At 32.0% G+C, this 23,342-nt stretch overlaps 2 protein-coding genes across 6 annotated transcripts; both read left to right on the top strand.

Annotated features, from left to right (window-relative positions):
• Window positions 1-5,418: 5,418 nt before the first annotated feature.
• Window positions 5,419-10,362, top strand: LOC118036391 (5-methyltetrahydropteroyltriglutamate--homocysteine methyltransferase 1). 2 transcript variants are annotated; one of them, XM_035042059.2, is made up of 12 exons: window positions 5,419-5,557; window positions 6,212-6,571; window positions 6,708-6,795; window positions 7,404-7,531; window positions 7,619-8,010; window positions 8,104-8,267; window positions 8,386-8,466; window positions 8,570-8,736; window positions 8,829-8,934; window positions 9,105-9,355; window positions 9,441-9,642; window positions 9,732-10,362. In XM_035042059.2, the coding sequence occupies exons 2-12, from the start codon at window positions 6,222-6,224 to the stop codon at window positions 10,098-10,100; spliced, it is 2,298 nt and encodes a 765-aa protein (XP_034897950.1). In that variant the 5' UTR covers window positions 5,419-5,557; window positions 6,212-6,221; the 3' UTR covers window positions 10,101-10,362. The 2 variants fall into 2 exon arrangements, with proteins under 2 accessions (XP_034897950.1, XP_034897952.1); XM_035042061.2 differs by having other exon boundaries at window positions 5,434-5,557; window positions 6,218-6,571.
• A 4,834-nt stretch (window positions 10,363-15,196) lies between these two features.
• On the top strand, window positions 15,197-22,966 carry LOC118036392 (uncharacterized). Of its 4 annotated transcripts, none has more exons than XM_035042064.2 (7): window positions 15,197-15,527; window positions 15,979-16,116; window positions 16,528-16,674; window positions 19,351-19,586; window positions 19,720-19,936; window positions 21,034-21,339; window positions 22,499-22,966. In XM_035042064.2, the coding sequence occupies exons 1-7, from the start codon at window positions 15,287-15,289 to the stop codon at window positions 22,831-22,833; spliced, it is 1,620 nt and encodes a 539-aa protein (XP_034897955.1). In that variant the 5' UTR covers window positions 15,197-15,286; the 3' UTR covers window positions 22,834-22,966. The 4 variants fall into 4 exon arrangements, with proteins under 4 accessions (XP_034897955.1, XP_034897953.1, XP_034897956.1 ...); XM_035042062.2 differs by having other exon boundaries at window positions 15,970-16,116; XM_035042065.2 differs by having other exon boundaries at window positions 15,198-15,527; window positions 16,537-16,674.
• The last annotated feature ends 376 nt before the right edge of the window (window positions 22,967-23,342 follow it).

Genomic DNA, 23,342 nt, shown 5'->3' with positions numbered 1-23,342 from the left:
CCTTAGGATCATGCGGCTAATAGTCAATTAATCATCCTTAAAAATATGTTTTAAATTTGTATTCGGATGGCCAACCCTAACCTCTACATGCTCTCCTGTAATTCCCTTGAGATGGCCATTATACTAATCTCTCAGAGTTTTTGACTTTTTTCCTTCCGGTGACAGAAGCACGTGTTATTTATTTATTTCTTTCCATAATGATGGTACTATTTCATGGCTAGCTTTTATTTATTTATTAGAAAGCTGGTTTATTTTTTATAGTTTTAAAATTCGGCCTGGTGAATCAATATAGACTGGAACTAGGGTATGTTGAAAAAAAAAACAAGAAAATAAAAAACTCGATGTGACTCAACAAGTTGAACTTCGTGACCTGGTTAACCTGGTCAAAAATTCCCGGTTGTAATTCATTGATTTTTGTTTTTTTACTAAAACAACATTGTTTTGATTTTTTTTTTAAAATTTAACCCGAGCAACCTAGTCAAAACCTGAAACCCAAGCCTTGGACCGAGCCGGTTTAAAATTATGTATTTTTGTGTTTCAAAAATATTTTTTATTTTTTCTTCAAATTAATATTTTTTAGTGTTTTATATCATTTTAATGTATGTTAAAATAATTTTTAAAAAATAAAAAAAATATTTTAAAATGTATTTTTAAAATAAAAAATACTTTAAAAAACAATTATTACTATATACTCAAACACCCCAAATTCCAAAATGATAATTTTTTTTTTTTTCTCGTGACCTCTTTAACTCAAATTATAACGTAGGAGAGTTATCTATTTATTAATTAAATTAGATTTCCAAAATATTCTTTCATTTGAGATTTGATTTGGAAAATGCTACAAAAATGATACTAAAACGTCAAAAATCAAGTTAGTGAGTTGCCGTCATCAACATGTATAGCTTGAATATTTATTATTTAGTATTAAAAGTGTATTTAAAAAAAATATTAAAACAATTTTTTATATAATTTTTATAAAATATATTAAAATCATTAAAAAAATAATTTAATATTCTTGTGATTCAAGACTTTCAAAAATATAAATATAAATATGGTCCCACACCCACCTACTCCCTCACCAATCCCCCATGCCTTTGGCTTTAGATTCAGAATTTCTTTTGGGTGGTTGCTAATCAAGAGATATTTTTTGTACTTTAAGAAATAAAATTAATTATTAACCTCATTCTAAAACGAGTGTCCCCACCACCTTTCCTCCACCAACCTCCGCCACCAACACCCTTTTACTTCTTCCCAATTTTCCCCTTCGCCACCAACTCCCTTTTACCTCTTCCCATTTTTCACCTTTCAAAACCTTTACTTTCCAATTTCATCTAAATTTCTAATTATTTATAAGTAATGTGCAATTGTTCAATGGGGCGCGTGAAACACATGCAATAAGGCAGTGCTTGAGGGCATAAGAAGCGTGAGAAGATCCCCCTTCTAAGTTATGCTCCACCACCAATCAGCGTCCTGTCACTCCCTATGGACCATCACCACGTGTACTGCATTTGAGCTCTCATTTTAATTTGATTATTTTCTTTAAATATGGTTCTTTTTTATTTTTTATTTTTTGACAATAACTTCAAATATCATGATATTATAAAATTTGGATTTAAAAAAAAATAGTATATTTTTAATAAAGTTTTGACAAACTAGAACCCATCAAAAAAATTCTTTTAAGAAATAGATTTGCAAGAAACCGCAAAATATCATATTTAAAAAGCATGATATATTAATTTCAAGAGAAATGGGAGAAAATTTTTTATATATAATTATGCCATTTGTTTTTATATGAAAAGTATTGCAATATTATACTATGCATATGAGCTCCAATTTCAAATGATTATTTTCTTTAAATATGGTTTTTTCCTGTTTGTCACCATTGATGTTACAAATTAATATATTTTTAAAAAAGAAGTAGCAAACTAGCACCGGTCATTTTTTTTTTTAAATACCATAGTTTGGTAAAAACCACAATTCCACATTAATTTTAGGAGAGAGCGAGAGCACTAAAAGAAAAAAAAATTGAGACTCTGAGCCATATTGAGACTCTGATTATAACACTTTAAAAATCATTGAAAAAAACTTGACGAGATAAATCCACAAACATCAAAAAAGGCTACAAACAATAGGCAGCATAAGCCACACGCGGTGCCCAAAGACAGTGTATTCATCTCGTTGAGCTATTTTCAATGGTACCAAAGATATCATTATCAAAACTTCAGTATGACTTCATGGTCATTATTATTATTATTATTATTATTATTATTATCCTTTTCTTTTCTCTTTTCTCTTTTCTCTCTTCTTATTATTCTATGATTAAGGCAATTATAACACCTGAGAAAATGGTGAATTAGTTGCGTCGCTAATATTAACAAAAAATGCAAATTAATTCAAATAAATACAATGACCACAATATAATTAAAGTGCTTAAAAAAAAAGATAAAAGAGAATTTCAAACTTATTTTTAACATGGTTCGACAAGTCTACATCGACACTTCAAGTATCAAATCGTACTTGAGTATTGTATTCTTTCACTTGTCCAAGATTTAGAATACAATAATCACTTGATGAATTCACACAAAAATTTTTACATCACTTAAAAGATATTTTCTCTTAGTGAAAATACCCCACCAAAACTAAGAGGTTTTTCATAACTATCAAATGTTTATAAATGTGAATTTTGTTATCACAATATACTCTCTTAATAGAATGGATATTACAATTAAAACTTCTAATATCCTAATATCTCACCATATAACACTTATAGGATTATAAAATGTTTAAGTATAGTGATAATAAAAATGATAATCTATGCTCTTGTGCTATATTATAAAGGTTTAATTGTATAAATTTGAATTTAATCAAGGATTGATATTTTTGTAGTGTTTTTGTACTTAAAATAACTTATATATGATGTATGTTGAGAATCCCCCTCTAATTTTGCAATTAGGTAAGCTATATATATGGTCTTAGCAAAAATTAATTGTTTATAGCCGTTACAATCCTATCGACAACTCAAATAGTCGATCGATTCAAATTGATCAAGTTAATCGGTCGACTAGTTCCTGCATAACTCAAATTTAAAGGGTTAGATATGGAAATCAAGGAGGAGAAATTTTTTTTTTTCAAAAAAAAAAATTATTAGTGTCAAACTAGAGGTCGGTTGGTCACATGGGCCACCTAGGGATGGAGAGGATCATCAAGACGATTCAAATGCCACCCAGGAAGCCATTATTTGGCCACTAAATGCTACTTCATGTGCCACCTCAACAACATGAGAACAACACACGCAATGACATGTTCAATGCACGTGTAAGCAACTTTTCCTTTTCAATAATATTTTTATTTATTAAACAGTAAACTTGTCCCTAAGTCAACTTGATTATTAAAAAAAAACATAAAAATACCGTTGAGATCTGATTAAAGAAAATTTTCCTATAAGGGTATTTAAGTAAGTTTACCATGAAAAAAAAAATAAAAGGACGAATAAGCTTATGTACATCAATTTTAAAATTTTTACTTTAAGGGGTTTCTTAGTCATTTTAGCATGAAAAAATATGAAAAGATTATTTTATCCCTAATAAACTTGGCAGTGACCAATAGATCCTGGTGAAAAGACTATTTTACCCCTAATAATTAGTTCAAAGATTTCAAGATGAAAGGGAAAATTCATCAATGCAATGTTCTAATGAATAGTTATTTTTGGCTGAGTGCACAATAACTTTATTAGGAAATTTAGTTTTATGTTAATAATGAACATTACAATATGTAACCAAATTAATTGTATGATTATAATTCACTCTAATTTACTAATTTTTTTCAACCACACAAAAATTACCATTATATAAAAGAACTAAGGTTTTTTTAGGTGGCATCATTGTTCATATAAATAGTGAAGCTTGCTACTCGCTTTTTTTTCATCTTTTTTTTTTTAAAGAATCATCCTCATACTTTTTGTTATATATAATTTAATCCTCTTTATGACCTGATCCTATGAAATGAAATTTTAGATTGTAGTAGACTGATAAAATTAAAAGAAAGAGGATCACAATGTAAAACATGGATACAACGCGTGGTAAATCTCAAAATTTTTAGAATTTTTATTTTGATCAAAAAGTTTATTTTGTTTATTTTTCAGTTCTTAAATTTGAGAGAGAAAATAAAAACTCACTATAAAATGCTAAAAAAAAAGAAAAAGTTGTTAGTTAACCACATTCTACCCACCAAAAATAAGGTTTTTTTGTGTCAATGGATTCCTCTCTCTCTCTCTCTCTCAAAGAGTTTAATGAAGGTGTTTTTTCCCTCTAAACATGGCGGGAAAAGTAGATTAGGTTCCATCTATTTTATTTCAATTCAATTAATTTTTTTAAGTAATTTTAGGGTGTTTTGAGTTGTTAACTAGTTATTTGAAGTTTAAAAGGTGTTTTAGAAGAGTTTTCGAGTAAAAATGAGCTGAAAATTAGGGTTTAAGGATCTAAAAATATGGATCATGAATTCTTAATCTAGAGGTAATCAGAAAAGCGACCTGATTAGTTTGATTTGTATCAAATTATAAAAAAAAACAAAAATAATTTGTTATTAGCAACAACATTTACTCATTAGGAGAAAATAATTGAAAACATTTAAAATAAAAGGAATTGTTAGTGAAAATCATTCATGTGTGCGCTTATCTATTTTTTCTATTATGAAGATTCTATTAACTTCTCACTTTAATATCTAATTAATATCAACAACCTTTTTTTATTTATCAATTTACATATTTTATTTATTTATTTTATAAAGCATAAACAATATTTTTTTTCCTTTTTTAAATTAATTTTTTATTATACATGAAAACATATTCATAACATAATTATTTTTTTCACATTAAAAATTGACTTGAAATCACTAGCAGCATAAAAATTATGTTTGCATTTCTAAATTAAAAAAAAAAAACCATGATATTTTAAAATGCACCTATAACATTAACGCAATCTTATATCATGCTTAAAGTTAAAGGAAGGAAAAAAAAAAAAAAAACCTGGTTTTAGCAAATTCAGTCATGGATCCACAAGATCCACCAAACTACACCCACGTGTCCAGCCATCCAAGCTCCAAAAATAGCGCGTAACATTTACAAAGGTAAAAGAAAAAAATAAAAGTATATTTATTTTTGTGTTTTATGAATATATTTTTTTTAAATAATTTTTTTTACGTTTTATTTTAAGTAATTTTTTATATTATTTTTACTTTGAAAAAAAATTATTATTATAATAATTTTTTATTTTTTTTATATTTTAATATTAAAAATAAAATTTAAAAATAAAAAATATTATTTTATTTAAAAAAACAATTATTATTACGAGCTCTAAATCTACCTTGAGAAAATTAAAGTAAAAGACAAAAAAACAAAAAGTCAAAAAAACACATATGAGAAAGAGATTCTATAAATAACCCAAGAGCTCAAACACCATCTCTCGTTCCGAGTTTTACTCTCTCTCTCTGTCTCTATATATTTTCTAACAAAGGAAGAGAGGAACCAGTCTCCCTACCCTTGCTGTTGTATCTCCGCAAGGTATGCTGATGTCTGCTCTTCCTTTTATTTCTCTTCTTCCTTCATTTCTCATGCAATCACCAACTACCCATTTTGGTTTCGCTCTTCTTGGGTTTCCTTTTCTCATTACGTTGTTCTCTTTTTCATTAAAAAGATCTGGTTTGTGTACTCTGCTTCTACTGATTTTGCTCTGTACTATCATGTTTGTTGCAGTGTCTGATTTCATTGTTTTTTTTTCGTTCTGTTGATCTGATTCTAACTGAGTCTTTTACTTGTTGCATTGGATCTGATGAGTAGTGGTTAGTTAGTGGTGTTTAAGACGTAAAGTTAAAATGAATGTATGTTCTCCTTATTGTCTACAGAGCAAATGATAAAAAAAACAGAGAAGAAGGTTATACAGTTCCAATCTTTGAGGAAACCTGACACACAATTACAGTTAATTGCATTTGGGTTTCTTTGTTGTTGTGTTCTCTTCATATGCTGTGTTAAGTGTTAGATCTGTTGTCTTGCAAGAAATAGCTGAAGTAAGTTCAAATCGAAACTGCTCATTCATGTAATGGATCTGATTAGTTTTTGCTCCTTTATTGTGATTTCAGAGCTTAATCTTTATAGATCCGTTTAAGATTTATTGTTTGGATCAAGAAAAACTGAATCTTGATTTTTGTGTGGCATAAGAAACAGAAAAATGGCATCACACATTGTTGGATATCCTCGTATGGGCCCCAAGAGAGAGCTCAAGTTTGCATTGGAATCTTTCTGGGATGGCAAGAGCAGTGCCGAGGATTTGCAGAAGGTTGCAGCTGATCTCAGGGAATCCATCTGGAAGCAGATGACTGATGCTGGGATCAAATACATCCCTAGCAACACCTTCTCTTACTACGACCAGATGCTCGACACCACTGCTATGCTCGGCGCTGTTCCACCTAGATACGGCTGGAATGGTGGTGAGATTGGATTCGATGTTTATTTCTCCATGGCCAGAGGAAATGCCTCTGTTCCTGCTATGGAAATGACCAAGTGGTTCGACACCAACTAGTAAGTGATAGCTTATCATCACGTACTTTGGTATTGCAACTAGTTCTGCCCTTCGATATGATGATTGCGTTTTTAAATATTGTTCCTGGAAAAAGAAGGAAAATTTACTGAACCATTTGCTTCTGTTTTGATCCAGCCATTTCATTGTCCCTGAATTGGGTCCTGATGTCAACTTCTCTTATGCTTCTCACAAGGCAGTGACTGAATACAAGGAGGCTAAGGCAGTAAGTGCTCTGGTTCTACCTTTTATTTGTCAAGATTTTTCTATATAATACTAGCTCGTATATTAATAAATTTGATATATAGCTCGTAAATTAATGAATTTGATATCTAATAATCATGAAACATCAATTGTGGAGTTAAGGCATGGCTGCACGCACATAGTTCTTGCTCCGCTATTAATTTTAGTGGATGTTCGGCAGTGTGGAAGTGGTTGTTTTTCATAATGTTTTTGCTTAGAAATGCATCAAAATAATGTGTTTTTTTTTTAAAATTATTTTTGATATCAACACATCAAAACGATTCAAATACATAAAAAATTTAATTTAAAAAAAAAAAATCATTTTTTTAGGAAATGCGGTTTCAATTGTGTTCCCAGACGGTCACTTAGAATCTTAGCTCAAAACATCTTTGAAATGTTGATAGATTCAATTCAATATCTTTTAGGTAGGTCTTTTTTAAGGTCAAGGAGCTGTTAGAATAGTCTGGAGCTGATATGGAAGTTGGAGATTCTATACTCATCATGATATTATGCGTGCTTTTTAGTATGAATTTTTTGAGTGCGCCTGCCAAGTTCTTTATAAACTGATTGTTTTTTTTGTCTGTCACCCAGCTTGGAGTAGACACAATACCGGTCCTTATTGGCCCAGTCTCCTACTTGTTGCTATCCAAACCTGCAAAGGGTGTTGAGAAAACCTTTTCTCTTCTCTCCCTTCTTGGAAAAATCCTTCCAATCTACAAGTAATTGTTCTATATGTATACTCTGGTTTTTTTATTTATTGGTCCTCTATATGTTTATAGGTGTAATTGTTCTATTATTATTTGCAGGGAGGTTATTTCAGAGCTTAAAGAAGCCGGTGCATCCTGGATTCAGTTTGATGAGCCTACGCTTGTAATGGATCTTGAATCTCACAAATTGGAAGCATTTACCGAGGCCTATTCTGAACTGGAGTCAACTGTATCTGGCTTGAATGTTCTCATCGAAACCTACTTCGCTGATATCCCTGCCAAGCAATACAAGACCCTCACCTCTTTGAAGGGTGTTACTGCACTCGGTTTTGATTTGGTTCGTGGAACCAAGACCCTTGACTTGATCAAGGGAGAGTTCCCCAAGGGAAAATATCTCTTTGCTGGAGTGGTTGATGGAAGGAACATTTGGGCCAATGATCTTGCTGCTTCTCTCAGCACCCTTGAAGCTCTTGAGGGCATTGTAGGCAAAGGTACCTATTATTTTCTTCTGTTTTTTGCATGCATTTTTGGCACAATGATAAATATTTTTATGACACGGACTCATTCATGATTTATCTACACAGACAAGCTTGTAGTCTCCACCTCTTGCTCTCTTCTCCACACTGCTGTTGATCTTGTCAACGAGACCAAGCTTGACAAGGAAATCAAATCATGGCTTGCATTTGCTGCCCAGAAAGTTCTCGAAGTAAATGCATTGGCCAAGGCTTTGGCCGGTGAAAAGGATGAGGTCTCTTCCTTTTATCCACTCTTGAACAACTATGAAGCATTTGTTGCTAGATTGACCAATTTCTTTTCTTATTTTATACTTTCAAAATTCTTATTAAACCGCCAATCTCATTTTACAGGAATTCTTCTCTGCTAATGTTGCTGCTCATACCTCAAGGAAATCCTCCCCACGTGTCAACAATGAGGCAGTTCAAAAGGCGGTAAGTACTTTGTTGGATTCTTTTCGTGTGGATGCTTTCAAGCATGGTTACTCTGCTAAGATCCTTGTATATTTATTTTAACATGCTTTTCTGGTCTTTTCAGGCTGCTGCATTGAAGGGTTCTGATCACCGTCGTGTTACAAATGTTAGTGCCAGACTTGATGCTCAGCAGAAAAAGCTTAACCTTCCGATCCTCCCAACCACCACAATTGGTTCCTTCCCACAAACCATGGAACTAAGGAAAGTCCGACGTGAATACAAGGCCAAAAAGTGAGTCATAGGATAATTTTCATATTTTTCCCACTTCTGTGGTATTATGGCAAAAAAAAAATTATTGATTGTCTTCATGAATTTTCTTTTAGGGTCTCTGAAGTTGATTATGTTGAAGCCATCAAGAAGGAAATTAGCAAAGTTGTCAAACTTCAAGAGGAGTTTGATATTGATGTTTTGGTTCATGGAGAGCCTGAGGTGATTTTTGCCCCATCAAATTAGTTTCTTACGCTCACACACATACAATATAAAAATCTAGGGAACATTATTTGTTTACAGATAACTCTTTTTTTTTTTTTTTTAGAGTTTACTTGTATATTAATTTACTAATCCTGTACACCAACTTGTGTGGTCATTCATTATTGTAGAGAAATGATATGGTCGAATACTTCGGAGAGCAATTGTCAGGTTTTGTGTTCTCTGCCAATGGTTGGGTGCAATCTTATGGTTCTCGCTGTGTGAAGCCACCAATCATCTATGGTGATGTGAGTCGCCCTAAGTCGATGACTGTCTTCTGGTCCGCTTTAGCTCAGAGCATGACTTCCCGCCCAATGAAAGGAATGCTTACAGGCCCTGTCACCATACTCAACTGGTCCTTCGTCCGAAACGACCAACCTAGGTATTGAAAATAAAAGGAGCAAGATAGGGAAAATGTCATTTTATATTTCATAGTTTCAATAAGTGATTCGTTTTCCTTTTTCCAGATTTGAGACCTGCTACCAGATTGCTTTGGCCATTAAGGATGAAGTGGAGGATCTTGAGAAGAATGGTATCACTGTTATCCAAATCGATGAGGCTGCTTTGAGAGAGGGTTTGCCTCTTAGAAAATCCGAACAAGCTTTTTACTTGGATTGGGCAGTCCACTCCTTCAGGATCACCAATTGTGGCGTACAGGACACCACCCAGGTTTGTTTTCCACTTCACTTGGAATTTCATAACTCAAATTCAAGTTGGTGTCTTTTTTCCTAGTGGACTCACTCTTTTATTTACTGCAGATCCACACTCACATGTGCTACTCCAACTTCAATGACATTATCCACTCAATCATCGACATGGATGCTGATGTGATCACCATCGAGAACTCTCGCTCAGATGAAAAGCTTCTCTCAGTCTTCCGTGAGGGAGTGAAGTATGGTGCTGGAATTGGTCCTGGTGTCTACGATATCCACTCTCCCAGAATACCATCAACCGAGGAGATTGCTGATAGAATCAACAAGATGCTCGCAGTGCTTGAGACAAACATCTTGTGGGTTAACCCTGACTGTGGACTCAAAACTCGCAAGTACACTGAGGTGAAGCCAGCTCTCAAGAACATGGTTGATGCTGCCAAGCTCCTCCGCACCCAACTTGCCAGTGCCAAGTGAACCAATCAGGAGATGTTGGAGCACCATCTTCCCTTATCTATTGGTTTTATACAAAACAAAGGAAAATATTGATTGAATATCTATGGTTCGTGATGAAGTAGGCATAATATGCCCGTTGTAGTCTATGATTTCTTCTCCTTTTATTTTTTTTTTTTATCTCTCATCCTTTTCTCTCTTTTCGTATTGTACTAGTAACATGGCCTGTGCTACGCTGCGGGTCAATTTTTTTATATAAAATATATTTAAAAAAGTTAAAATTTAAGAGTATTAGGTTTTTTTATAAAATTATACTTAAGAGCATTGAGTCTATTTGTTACTCCAGATCTAAAAGTTATATTTATAATATTAATAATAATATTAAACTTGCATGATCTAAGTTTAAGTGAGTTTGGTTGCAACATCAAACTTGAAGCCTTTGATATGAGTCTGATTGCAAGATTTTGTTATAAAAGTGTGATAATTAAAAGAATAAAAAATAAATATTACAGAATAAAAAAAATATTAATTGGAAAGAAAAAAACAATAAAGCAAAGCATTATTTGATGAATAGTGCTTTGCAAGGAGGGGTACAGTAAAATCCCCTCATGAGATCACAATAATTTAATGACCAATAAACAAAACAAATCATAAAGTTTAATTTTTAATCAAATTGATATTAAAAGATGAAATTAAAAGAAAAAAACTACTTAAGAAAAAAAAAATATTAATCAACTTGTTTCACCCGTCAAACCTGGGATTCGTGTCATAAAATTGAAAGAAAAAATATTGATGTCTTTTAATTATAATTAATTACAATATTTAAAGATGAAATTGGAAGAAAAAACTAATAAAGAAAAAGAAAAAAAAAATATGAATCAACTGGATTGGCCCACCAAATCAGATTAACCCGTTAAACCTGAGATTCGTGTCATGAGAGTGTGATAACTAAATAAAAAAAAATTAACATTAATAAACTAAAATGAACAAAAAAAAAATAATTAAAAAAAAAAACAAAGGAAAAAAAAACCTACATGAAGAAAAAGAAAAAAAAATCTGAATTAACTGGATTAACTCGTTAAATCAGGTTAATCCGTCAAGCCTGAGATTCATGTCATGAAAGTTTGATAACTAAATAGAAAAAAAAACTTAATATTAACAAAACTAAATTAAAAAAAAATAATTAAAAAAAAGAAAAAAATACTAAACAAAAAAAAAATATTAATGCAAAGAAAGAAAAAAAAAAAAAAAAAAAGAAAAAAAATCTGAATTAACTGGGTTAAAACCAAGTTAACCCGTCAAATCTGAGATTTTAGCTAACAAACAAACTAAATTAAACAAAAAAAAATAATTAAAAAGAAAACCAGAAAAACTTGAAAAAAAAAACAAAGAAAACAAAACATCTTAAAAAAAATAAAGAAAACAGCTAAAAAAGCAAAGCAAGCAAAAAATTACTGTGAACTGCAAAAATTAATTAAAAAGAAAAACCAGAAAAAAAAAAAACTGAATTAACCCATCAAACCCAAAACCTATATCATAAAAATTTGATAATTAAATAGAAAAAAAATTTAACATTAAAAAAAAATTCATTAAAAGAAAAAAACTAAAAAAAACAAAAAACAAAGCAACCTTTCACTGTGGATCGCTACAATGAAAGGCTGATCCCTTTTAGTATTTCTATTTCTAATTTTGGCTCTCTAGTTCAATTCTTTAAAAGGCTAAAAATTACTCAATGTACTTTACTTTACGATGAAAGTTAATTGAATGTCATTACCAAATTTGTGCAATGAGGTGATCTTTCAAAATATATCAGATTGTTTTTTTTCACCAAGTAAATTTGAATTGAAAGTAAAAACTCCTCTAAAAAAATCGTTTATTATAATTATAACAAACTCTTAAAGGCTTAGAAAAATATTATTTTCAATGTCATTATTCATCATTTCATAATTTACTTTGAATTGTTAAGAGTGATTTTTATTTAATTTGCTTATTAAAGTTTTTTTTCCTCCTCAATTACTAAATTGATGGCCAATTAGCTCTGATTTGTTGAACAAGAGCAGGATTACAACATAAAGAGTCAAAGTGGAAAAGAAGGGAAAACTTAGTAGCACTTTCAAAGTTTACACAAAAACTTTATTTTGATCCTTAAACTTTTTAATTTATTTCTTTTTGGTCCCTTTGATTTTCAAAATTTTAAGTTGGACTTAAAACTGCATTTTTCCTATTTTTTTTATGTAGTGTGAGAGAGAAAAGAGAAAGTTGTTGGATTCTAGTGATTGAGAGAGAAAAATCTCAATTGACATTGATTTGACCATGAAAAAAATCGATTTTGATGTAGTTTCATTCAAGATAGTTTTTTTTCCCTTCTCATCACTTGAAATGAATTTCAAAAATTCATTTATTATAATTACAATTATTATAAATTCTAAAAGGAGTGGGGAAAATATTGTTCTCTCGCCATTATTCACCCTTTCACAATTCACATAATGATTTTTTTTTTTTAATTTGGTCATGAAAGTATTTTTTTTCTCCTTAATTTAGTAATTTTGTGGCCAAATTGATTGTCAATTTGCTCTGATTTGTTGAAAAAAAAGCATAATTGAAATATGGACGGCTAAAGTAGAAAAGGCAGGAAAAATTGGTTACACCTTTAAAGTGCATTTAAAAAGTTCATTTTGATCCTTATACTTTTTATTTTCTTTTATTTTGGCCCTTTTGGTTTTTAAAATTTCAATTTGGTTCAAAAATTTATTTTTTTTACTTTTTAGTTTCCTCGTTTGAAGGAGGAGAGAAAAATCACTGATTTTAATGGTAGAAAAAAAAAGTCTTGGTTAACACTGATTTAAGTTATAAAAAAAAATGATATTAATGTCAATGAGTTCCATTTGATGATGAGAGTCTCATCTATGTATTTTTTTGCATTTTCCATTGCCTAAAATGTAGATATGAACTCAAAAAACTTTTGATTTTAGGTTTTTGGTTGCTATTTGGGTTATTTTAGGCCATAAATAGGTTTGTCAAAATGTATAAGGTGTTTTCTAAATGTTTTTGGTAAAAAAAGATCAAAAATTGAATTTTTTAAGGAAAAAAAACCCTTGACAGAATTTCCATCAACTTTTTTTGCATGAAATTGACCCAGCTAGATGATTAGTTGTCTGCCACATGCTTTTATTTTTTTCAAAGAAATAAGGGTTCATACCTTGAAAAATAATATAAAAGAAATAACTTAAACCCAAGCGTATTGGGTTACACCTATACTGGCTCGAGTGCCTAAGTCTCATTTTTCCGGTTTATTTAGTTTTTTTTTTTTTAATTTCATCCTTTTATGTGGGTTTTTATTGGTTGTTTTTTTTTCAATTTTTATGATGTTTTTTTAACAAAATATAATTTAATTTTTTCTTAGTTTTTACAATTTTTTAACATGTTTAAATTTGTTTTCCTAATCTTATGAGACATTTTTTCTTTGCAATTCCACTTAATTTTTTTCTCTTTTAATTTTATTAAATAAAATATTGGTTTTAAAAAATAACATGTATTAAATACAATTGAGTTTATGACTCATGTTTTGAAATCAAATATCTACATTCACATCTATCTTTTAATTTTTCAATTTATTTTTTGGTAAAATATCATTTGGTTTTTACTTGACTCTCACATATAATGATAACATTTTATTCTAATATATTCATAATATTTTTTCTTGTTGATTTCATTTAATTGATATCATATGTGTGTTTATTTTTATTATCATTTGATTAAATAAAAAAAATTAATTCTAATTAAAAAAATCATTAAATCTAATCGGGTGAATAACCGTATTGCGAGATCAAATATCTTGATTTGCATTTATCTTTCAATGTTTTATAGTTTAGTTATTAATTATCATTAACGACATGATTTTTTTTTCAATTTTTAACATAAATAGTTTTTAATTTATTTAATTAAATATATGGATAAAGATTTTTTTTTTTTTACGGTTAGGATTTTATTATATTAAAAAATGTTAAAAAAACCTGTATTTTTCTTGCTGAAAAAATTATCTAACATGTGGCAAAGCACAAATCAATTAGCCAGTAGTATACTCTCTAAACTCAGCAAGTTGGTGCTAGTTTCACATCAAAGTCTTGCACTTGACTCCCCACGAACGTGAGATGTTTTCAAAAAAAATTGATTTTTTCTAAAAAATAATTTTTTAAAAATAAAAAAAAAATATTATTTTAATATATTTTTAAATGAATAATATTTTATAAAATAATCAATATCTCACTCCCAAACACTTTCTATAAAAAAACAGGAATTGACTTTTGAAATTTAATGTTTTTTAGGGTAGTATTTAAGATTGTAGTAGTAAAAACTTTTTAAAATGCTTGTATTGCTTAGAAATACAATACAATAATAATTTTTTTTTAATTTATTTTTAACATCAACACATTTAAATAATTTAAAATAAATAAAATAATTTGAAGGAAAAATAAAATTTTCAAAAGTATTTTTTTTAAAAAAACAAATACACTTTAGAAACTAAAAATAAGGTGGATCCTTATGTAGATTTGTTAGAGAAGTAAGGTGGTCCACTCACCTGACACTTTGAATTAGGAGAGATACAGACGATATATTTTTTTTTAAGATATGCCTAAACTAAAATCACCATTTGTTGAATTAAAACTAGAAATTAAGATAATTAATTATTAACATGTAAAAATCCCTTTTTTCAACTATTTTCTAGGGAATATAACGTCTTAGAACACGTGGGATTTCAAAAAAATTGAGATTTCTTAGTTTATTAAGTACAAGAATGCTCGTATCTTTGTTTTTTTTATTTGACGGTAAAGATATTTTTAAACTAAATTGTGAGTTAATTAATATTAAATCCCTTCTCAGATAAAGTTATTAAAATAATTTTTTTATATCAGGCTATTAAAATTATAAAAAAATAATTTAATAATTTTTAAGTAAAATATATTTTTAAAATACATTAAACATAATCTGAAACATAAAAAAAGAAAAAGATTCAGTTGTATCTTACACGGATGATTCATGATCCGACCACCCGACCAATATGTCCAAGGAAAACTACAAGACAACACTAAATCCAAGTCACTTACTATATATATATATAACACCCAACTCTCAATGTCTCAGGCAATAGGAAAAGAACACCAGTAGTCTTCCGATGTCCTGTACTACTTAACTAAAGAATCAAAGACACAATGTACAAATCAAAGCTTCAAGAACTTTGCCAACAGAGAGCTTGGGAGTTGCCCACCTACGAATCATCAAGACAAGGACAAGCTCACAACCCTCGCTTCTTGGCTACTGTCACCGTCAATAACATTTCCTTTCACTCTCCATCTCCCTCTAATACCTCCAAGAAAGCTCAAAACGACGCTGCTAAGCTCGCTTACGAGCACTTCTCCATCTCTCGCCCCTCCCCCCCCCCCTCCGTCTCTGGTGATTATCAGTAACTCTTTTTATTTACAGTTTTGTTGAATTCGTTTTGCAACGGTTCATTTCTTCCTTTTTGGTCGCTTTATTTTCAATGTGTTAGAGAGATTAAAGACTTTTTAGGGTTATTTTTCTAAGGCTTAGAGAGATGAAGGACCTTTGTAAATTATAGTATTTGGTTAAAAATGAATGCTTCCATGATAATGTTTCTAGTTTCTTCTGTAAATTATAGCATTCAATTATTGTTGTTCGAATCTTTTTTTTAGATTAATTAATTAATTCCCATGGTAATAGGATGGATTGATTGGTTGATGCCCGTGACCTTGAATCTTACGATTAATCATTGATGTGATGTGATGTGATTATTATCATTCTAGTTCTGCTTATTTACACCGCATGAGTTCAAGAAACTACCCTTATGCTACAAGGGCTACCCTGCTTATCGAAGTTGCTGCAGGTTCTTTGAGTGAAAGGGCTGGGGCGATTACTTGTCTCTCTCCTGGAGGTACATCGCAATTCAACACACAAGATGCAAATCGAACTTCCCAGATAAATGAAGCTTTGGCAGCTGCCGAAAATGACGAGAGTTTCGGAGGTGAGAGCAAATTTATACTTGCCCTTTTTGGATTTAATCTGACTTTAACACAATCATGCTCCGTTTCTGGAGTCAGTTGGATGTGCTTGATAATTACAGGTGCATTTATTATTGCACTCTAAATTGAAAGATGGAGGCATTGAAGTAAAAACAAACATGTGTGTGTGTGTGTGTGTGTGTGTATCAAATGTATTGGCATGTCGAATTCTCCACACTTTAGAACCAAATCGCATTCCAAGTTTTGCAAGCAATGTAATGTTTTAACACAAATGAGATTTCTTAGTTTACCAAATTCAAAAATGATAAACCACTTGCTCCTCTCTCTCTCTCTCTCTCTCTCTCTCTCTCTCTCTCTCTCTCTTCATTCAAGAAACTACTGTTGTGCTACAAGGGCTACCTTCATTACTGAAGTTGCTGCAGGTTCTTTGAGTGTAAGCACTAGGGCGAATAGTCATCTCTCTCCCAAATGGTCATTGCAACTAAACACACAAAATGCAAATCAAACTCCTCAGGTGAATGAAGCCACAACGGTTGCCAGAAATGACGAGAGTTCCGGAGGTGAGAGAATTTATTTTTGCCCTTTTTAATCCTGGAGTGGAGTCAGTTGGATGTGCTTTATAGTCATCGTTATAGGTGCATTCTAAATAGGCAACCAATCATTATGGAAATGATAGCCTTTTCTCTCTAAATTGTGTAGGTGTGAAAACAGTTTATGTATGATATCTGTAATAAAGCAATTAGTTTTGTCTGGTTTGATGTTTCCTCTTGGCATTGAAAGATAACTTAAATAATAAACCTCCTTTAAAGTAAAAATAAATAAATATTGTTCACATTGCAGCTTAATTTTCATTAGCACTCCCCTCTTATGGTTTTCCCTGTGTTGCTCCATGCAATTTTTCTGGTGGAATCGTTTTAAAGTAAATTCTATGAACATGTGTGAGTGTTTGACACCTTCGAGCTGATTTGCAGATAGCCTGGTTGGCTCCATGGGGCTTGCAATCCACACATAGCCCAATTCAATGGTGTCAGATACTCGCAAGTGTCTGTGATGCTTGTCTCTTTTTAAACAAAACTTAATGGAAATCTGTTTATTATTATAACCATATATGGAGGGCGCATAATAAATTGTAATCTGTAATACGGTCCAATATTAGGGTTTGATAGCCTGTTTGGAATGGAGCATAGTGTTTCACAGCTTTTGTGGCCATAATGATTGTAAGGACGCCGCCATTGGAAACAAGTTAATTGAGCAGCGATAACACTTTTTGAACACATTTCCTCTTCACTGACAATAACCATCTCTAAAGCCACTTTACTCCATTTACTAAATATAAATCAAAATCAGTTGCTTCATACCATTCACTAAATATAAATCAAAATCAATTGCTTCATACCTTAACAATAAGGTTCTAAATCCTGATTTGGAAATTTGAGGTAAAATTCTCAACAATGTTATTTTTACACAATTTCTACAAAAATATTGATCAAATCCCTTTGTTTATGTTGTATTCATTTTTGCTTTACTGCTTTAAAGTTTTTTATTTGCTTGATCTATTTATATCTTAAGTTATTTGTGTGTTGTTATGTATGTTAAGTTTTAAAATCAATGTTCTTGGTTATCTTTTAGATTTGATGGGTCTGTGTATATCTTCAATTGCTTGTGTGTGGGCATATATGCATGTTTTATTTTTTGTAACCAATTTTCTTGGTTATCTTTTAGGTTCGATAGATCTGGGTATATCTTCAATTGCTTGTGTGTGTTGGTTAATTTCTGGAATCAATTTTCTTGGTTATCTTTTAGATTTTTGATATTTTTGAGGCAAGCATACATTTATTAGGAAAAAGTATAGCAGTCACAGTACCATTTTTGTCCATTTTTAGTGAGATTTTTGAAAACCTAGTTTCGAATCGCAAAATTTTAAACTTTAGACCTGCATTGTTTATGACCGCTATGCCATGCTTGGGATGGGGCATTGCAACTGTGATTGCAATGTGAAATTGCTGAATTAATGGATAACACCTGACAATCATGAAGAAAGGGTCAATAAAACAGTCAAGGGAAATTGGACAATTTTTTTTTTTTTTTTGTAAACTTGCAACGGTTTGTATATTTGGTATATGTGGAGCCTCATGAGATTCAAAAGTATTTAGTGGATCCACATAGATTATAAAATATCAAAGCTGTTGCAGTGTTCCTAAAGGAAAAAGGTTAGTTATTTTGTTTTTTCCTTGGATTGGAAAACTTTCAATAGTTATTCCTCATCAAATAGCCATGGATCTAGTTGTCTTCTTCTGATGGATGTACTTAGGCAGCATTTTTTTGTTTGATGTCTAGCTTCATGGGCTCTCTATGTTATAGAACTCCACAGCTGGTCTGCTCTATTTTTGACTGAGCTTTTACTTGTACTTTGGATTTGTATTTTAGGTTTGAGTATTTATGATTTCAAAAACTGTTCCTTTACTTCTCTTGACAATCAAGTCTTAGAACGGTTGAACTTTTTCTATAGCTCTAACTTAACTCTCTCTCTCTACTTTTTTTTTTTAAAAAAAAAATCCACAAAAAAATTAAAAAAAATTCCTAGAAATGATGTGAGCTGAAATGAGAAAAATGAAAGAAAGTATACACAAACCATGCCCGCATGGCTTAGCTGCCATGTATCACAGAGTTTACAAAATTGTTGATTGATGAAGATACTTTAGATCACAACTCTTGCTTTCCCACAACACTTGTGGTGAATGGACTCTTTCCCGCAACACTTGTGGTGAATGGACTCTCCCTCTTGCTCCAAATCTCAAAAGTATTAAAATGGAGGAAAACATAAAAAATTCTGGTTTAATTGTTTTATCAGTCTTTTCTTTTTTCCTTTTATTATTGTTATTGAATACTCTGCTCCCAATAGTGCCTCACTTGGCCATTGAAGATTTGCTGCATGTAATTAAATTGTTGTTTGGCCTGGCATGGGATAATGTAATTCGTACAGTGGCTTATAGGTTTTTATGGTGTAGTAAAAGGGAAAGGAGGGGATTTTGTATTTGATGCCCTGTTGGTTGCCAAGTTATTACAGGAAAAGATTAGCTGAATTCTGATTGAAGAAGGCAGTAGCATCACCTGACCATGGAAACTCAGTGTTGAATCACCTTATTTGGTGTCTTAAATAATGCACCTGTTTATCTTGGGTTTTCATGACAAGTCATTATGGGACATATTAATCTGAATTTTCTCCTGGCTTATAGATATGCAGCGTTTGTTTAAGAGCCAGCTGCAAACCTATGCACAAAAGAGAAATTTTGCTCTACCCGTGTATTCTTGTGAGCGGGTTGGTCCTCCTCATTCTAGTCGCTTTAAGTGCATGGTCACAGTAAATGGACAAACCTTTGATGGTCTAGAATATTTTCCCTCATTGAGCAAAGCTGAACATGCAGCTGCAAAAGCTGCATTGATGTCATTGTTGCCAAATGGAGTTGAAGAGGTTAGTTTCTTACTTATGGTCATTTTTATCAATTCATTGTGAGATGCAGAAATTTGCTGGTTGTGCATGCAGTTTTTGTGTTTTTTAGAGACATGATTACTCTTCTTTATGTAATTTATTTTTTTCTTTTTAGGATGAGTCTGGCTATAAAAATCTTTTACAAGAACTGGCTCAGAGAGAAGGTTGTGGTTTGCCAACTTATAGGACAAACAAATCTGGTGAAGCTCATGTACCCACTTTCGTTTCAACAGTGGAGATCGAAGGAGAGATTTTTACAGGACAAGGAGCAAAAACTAAAAAGCAAGCAGAGATGAGCGCAGCAAAGACTGCTTACACAGCTCTAAAACAGCGTATGTACATGCATACTTGTTTATTATATGTTTTAATTTATGTATTATTTAGTCTTGCATGCTTTAGGCATCCAATTAATTAGTACAGGAATCCACTCTCTATAACCTGGATTTTTTTTGTCAACAATTATTTCAATGCTATGAGGTTTATAACTTTATGGTAACAATCATTTGATTTTCATGATAAATTAAGTGGCAAGATTCATATATTGTACTCAAATTCTCAGCCTAGTACTTGAGTAGAGGATTACTTCTCTGTGAAACCTTTTGTGATTCCTCTCTTAGGACTTAGAATTGAGATTGCAAACCAGTCCTTGATGAGAGAATTCCATTTTGATATCATAATAATAATATGGTTGGGGGAGTAGAAGAAAGGAAAACAAAAGCCCTTCTCTCCCATTTGGTTGGATCTTGGAAGGAAAGGTATGGCAGGAGATAAAAGAGGCTTCTATTGGACCCAACAATTTCAATCCCTCAAAATGGATTTTAGGGCCCAAGAAGAAGGAAGAGGAAATTGTTTATTATCCAGCTTTGACCAGAACACGAATTCATGTAACATGTGGTTATTTTGTCCATAACATTTAGTTTAATACCTCTTACATCTTCTCTTCCTCTTTTCATCATCCAAAGAACTTAGAGGGTAGGAAGGTTCTATCCAGCCTCTCCTTCCTCTTGATTTTGTTAACCTCAACCAACCATGACAAATGGCATGCTTTCCTACACAAAACCATAAATGGTGCAATTTATGCTTCAATATGACATTTTCTTTTGTGACTTTCTCGTAAAACTACAGTATGGTTTGGGCCAGGGACATGAATATTTATTAACCACAGGGACATAAGAAAAGTTGAAGTCAAAGATTCAGTAAGAGACAGACTAACGAGCTTTTGGTCTTCACAGCAAACATCCTTGAGTAACTTAGCTGCATGAAGACATTCTAATGATACCTTCTAAATTGACGCGCTTCATAGTTCTTATAAGCTTTTTACAAAGCAGAGAAAATAGAGATGCTGCATAAAAAATTATTAAATTTAACATCTACAAAGTAAAGAATATACTATTGTAGTGCTTGATCAGAATGCTTGGTTTTTGGTCAGGCAACTCAAGTCCGGGCCCTGCATTTCTCTCCCCTGCTTGCCAATTTCAAGAAGCTCCTCAGAGCTCTACACTTCTCGCCACTGCTTGCCAAGTCCAGGAAGCTCCTCAGAGCTCTACACTTCTCGCCCCTGCTTGCCAAGTCCAGGAAGCTGTTCAAAGCACTACATGTCACTCTCCAGCTCACCAAGGACATGAAGCTCTGCAGTTCTCAACTCCTAGCCTTCTTGCAGATCTCACTGCATATCTTCAACAAAACATCCAACCTAAATTGCCTGTGCCCAGTGAACAAGATGAGGGGGATAGAGGTGAATTTTTCTAAAATTCCAAGCATTTTGCTCTTCTATTAGTAGTTATTAGAAGATGGTTTCATATTATACTAAATAATTCCTCTCTGCATGCTCATTATTGTCTTCAAAACCATGAACTAATGCTTTCTGCCGACATATTGTGGAAAACTAAATCTGAAAGCATCTAGATTTGAAACTAGATTTTTCAGACATTTGATATGGAGGAACACCATTGAAAGATGTGTTTGTAAAAGTTGTGCATTTTTCATTCGCACAAGAACTTGCTTTAACTATGACCTTTAGATTTCTAAAGATTGAATGGTGCTTAAAGGAGGTTATGGGGTATGTATGAGTTGGGGGTGGTGTGTGCTATATGTTTATACATATTTGTTGTAGATGTGTGCATGCATATAACGATATATGACACAGTGCACAGATATTCAAGTGTTTTCACTATTTTGGAGTACAAGTCACTAATTCGGGATAGAGAATAACTCAAGCTTCCCTCTTCATGCTACCTCTTCATGGTACTTCAGATTATTTGACATGAATAAAATATACCTCCAAATAGAGCATTAAATGTGAAACTAGATTAACAAACAAAAAGTTAAAAACTAATAGTGTTTTATAACTAATGTCCCATGGGTGGCCATGATACCTTCTCCACTGAAGAAGGGGGTGGTCACTTGGATAACTCGATGGACAACTTTTTAAAAATAGAAAACTACTTTTAGTTCCAGAACTTTCTAACATTGTTATGCAGGGTTTTCATTTTCGCACTGGTTCCTATGTTCTAGTGGGTTAATATTTTCATGCTTTTTGTCTGATTTTTGGTTCCAGAGAAATCGTTTAGTGGTTTCAATAGATGAACACTATTTTTGCATTTCCTTTCAAGGTGAATGAAAATATTATATGAAAAGTAAAAGGGAAAAAATATTTTAAAAATGAAGATGTAAAGAAACAGAACCCATTTCTCTACATAAAGGCACCTTTAGGCTTGTGATATTAGGATTCCCTTCTATATGTGTAGACACTGAACTCAAATTTGCATGCGCTTGCCATTTTAGTTCCTTCGACATGAAGTATTATTTGCTTCTTTCGTAGGCAAATTACACATGCTCTCATGATATCTTAATGGCATCCATGTCTGAGCATGTACCTTTTGAATTGTTGGCAGTGTGTTCTGAAGTTAGAAGTCGTCATCCCTTCATTGCATCTTCAGGGCAAGATAGTGTTTCAGCTGTGACAAGCATTACATCTTCATCTGGCGTCGCCATCTCTTCTTTGCCTAAGCATGACCTGTCTTCATCTTCTTTGCCTTCTGATTCCTCCACTAGTTCAGCTGCAAGCACAAGCATTGAGCATCTTGTTGGAAGGAGCACGACATGCCAAAGTAGGATTATTGTTCATCCACGTGGAGCCACAGTGACATATCCTTCAGGCACCACTGTATTGCCCATCAGCGATGGCAATTGGGTTGCGGTGAAGATACCACCTCAACCTAGTCAGTAAATGTTTGACTATTTAAGGAGTGTTGCCTATGGTTTATTCTGTAGGTCTCTAAATGTGAATGGTGGATACCTTTTATTTTGAATCGTGGCATAACACCCCCAGTAATCAGGATAATGGCAGACAGACTTAACTCCCCTTCCCAGCTTATGATTGGTGTTTTATTTGTCATTCCAACCATCATTATAATCCTAAAACATTAAATGTGATGCTAAGATTTAAATTGCTTATTTTGAAAATCTTTACCATATGTCAGATGTTGAATCATTACGAGTTTACAAGTACTAAACAATTTAAGGCAATTAGGATTTACAAGGTGCATTGTTGCCGTCTGCGGGATATGTTTTATTTGTAGTAAAATGGAGGCATTTTGTTGGATTTTTTAACCATGCAGCTACCATTTTATATGGCCATAGATGTCTTGCCTGATTTATTTCATAAAATGAAGATTATTTAAATGCTTGAAGCTAGGGAAGCCCCTAATTGAGCATTTGAAAGGTTTCAAATTAGGA

This window comes from Populus alba, chromosome 13 (genome assembly GCF_005239225.2).
Source record: "Populus alba chromosome 13, ASM523922v2, whole genome shotgun sequence".
Lineage (NCBI taxonomy): Eukaryota > Viridiplantae > Streptophyta > Magnoliopsida > Malpighiales > Salicaceae > Populus > Populus alba.
Note: the sequence above shows the minus strand (reverse complement) of the source record. Positions and strands in the feature narration are given on the sequence as shown.

Excerpts from the sequence above, each read along its gene's own strand:
- LOC118036391 (XM_035042059.2), top strand. The coding sequence starts at position 6,222 with ATGGCATCACACATTGTTGGATATCCTCGTATGGGCCCCAAGAGAGAG. Across the intron at positions 8,268-8,385 it reads TGGCCGGTGAAAAGGATGAG|GAATTCTTCTCTGCTAATGT; the intron begins GTCTCTTCCTTT and ends CTCATTTTACAG. Across the intron at positions 8,935-9,104 it reads TGGTTCATGGAGAGCCTGAG|AGAAATGATATGGTCGAATA; the intron begins GTGATTTTTGCC and ends TCATTATTGTAG.
- LOC118036392 (XM_035042062.2), top strand. The coding sequence starts at position 15,287 with ATGTACAAATCAAAGCTTCAAGAACTTTGCCAACAGAGAGCTTGGGAG. Across the intron at positions 15,528-15,969 it reads CCCCCCCCCCTCCGTCTCTG|TTGCTGCAGGTTCTTTGAGT; the intron begins GTGATTATCAGT and ends TGCTTATCGAAG. Across the intron at positions 19,587-19,719 it reads TGCCAAATGGAGTTGAAGAG|GATGAGTCTGGCTATAAAAA; the intron begins GTTAGTTTCTTA and ends TTTTCTTTTTAG.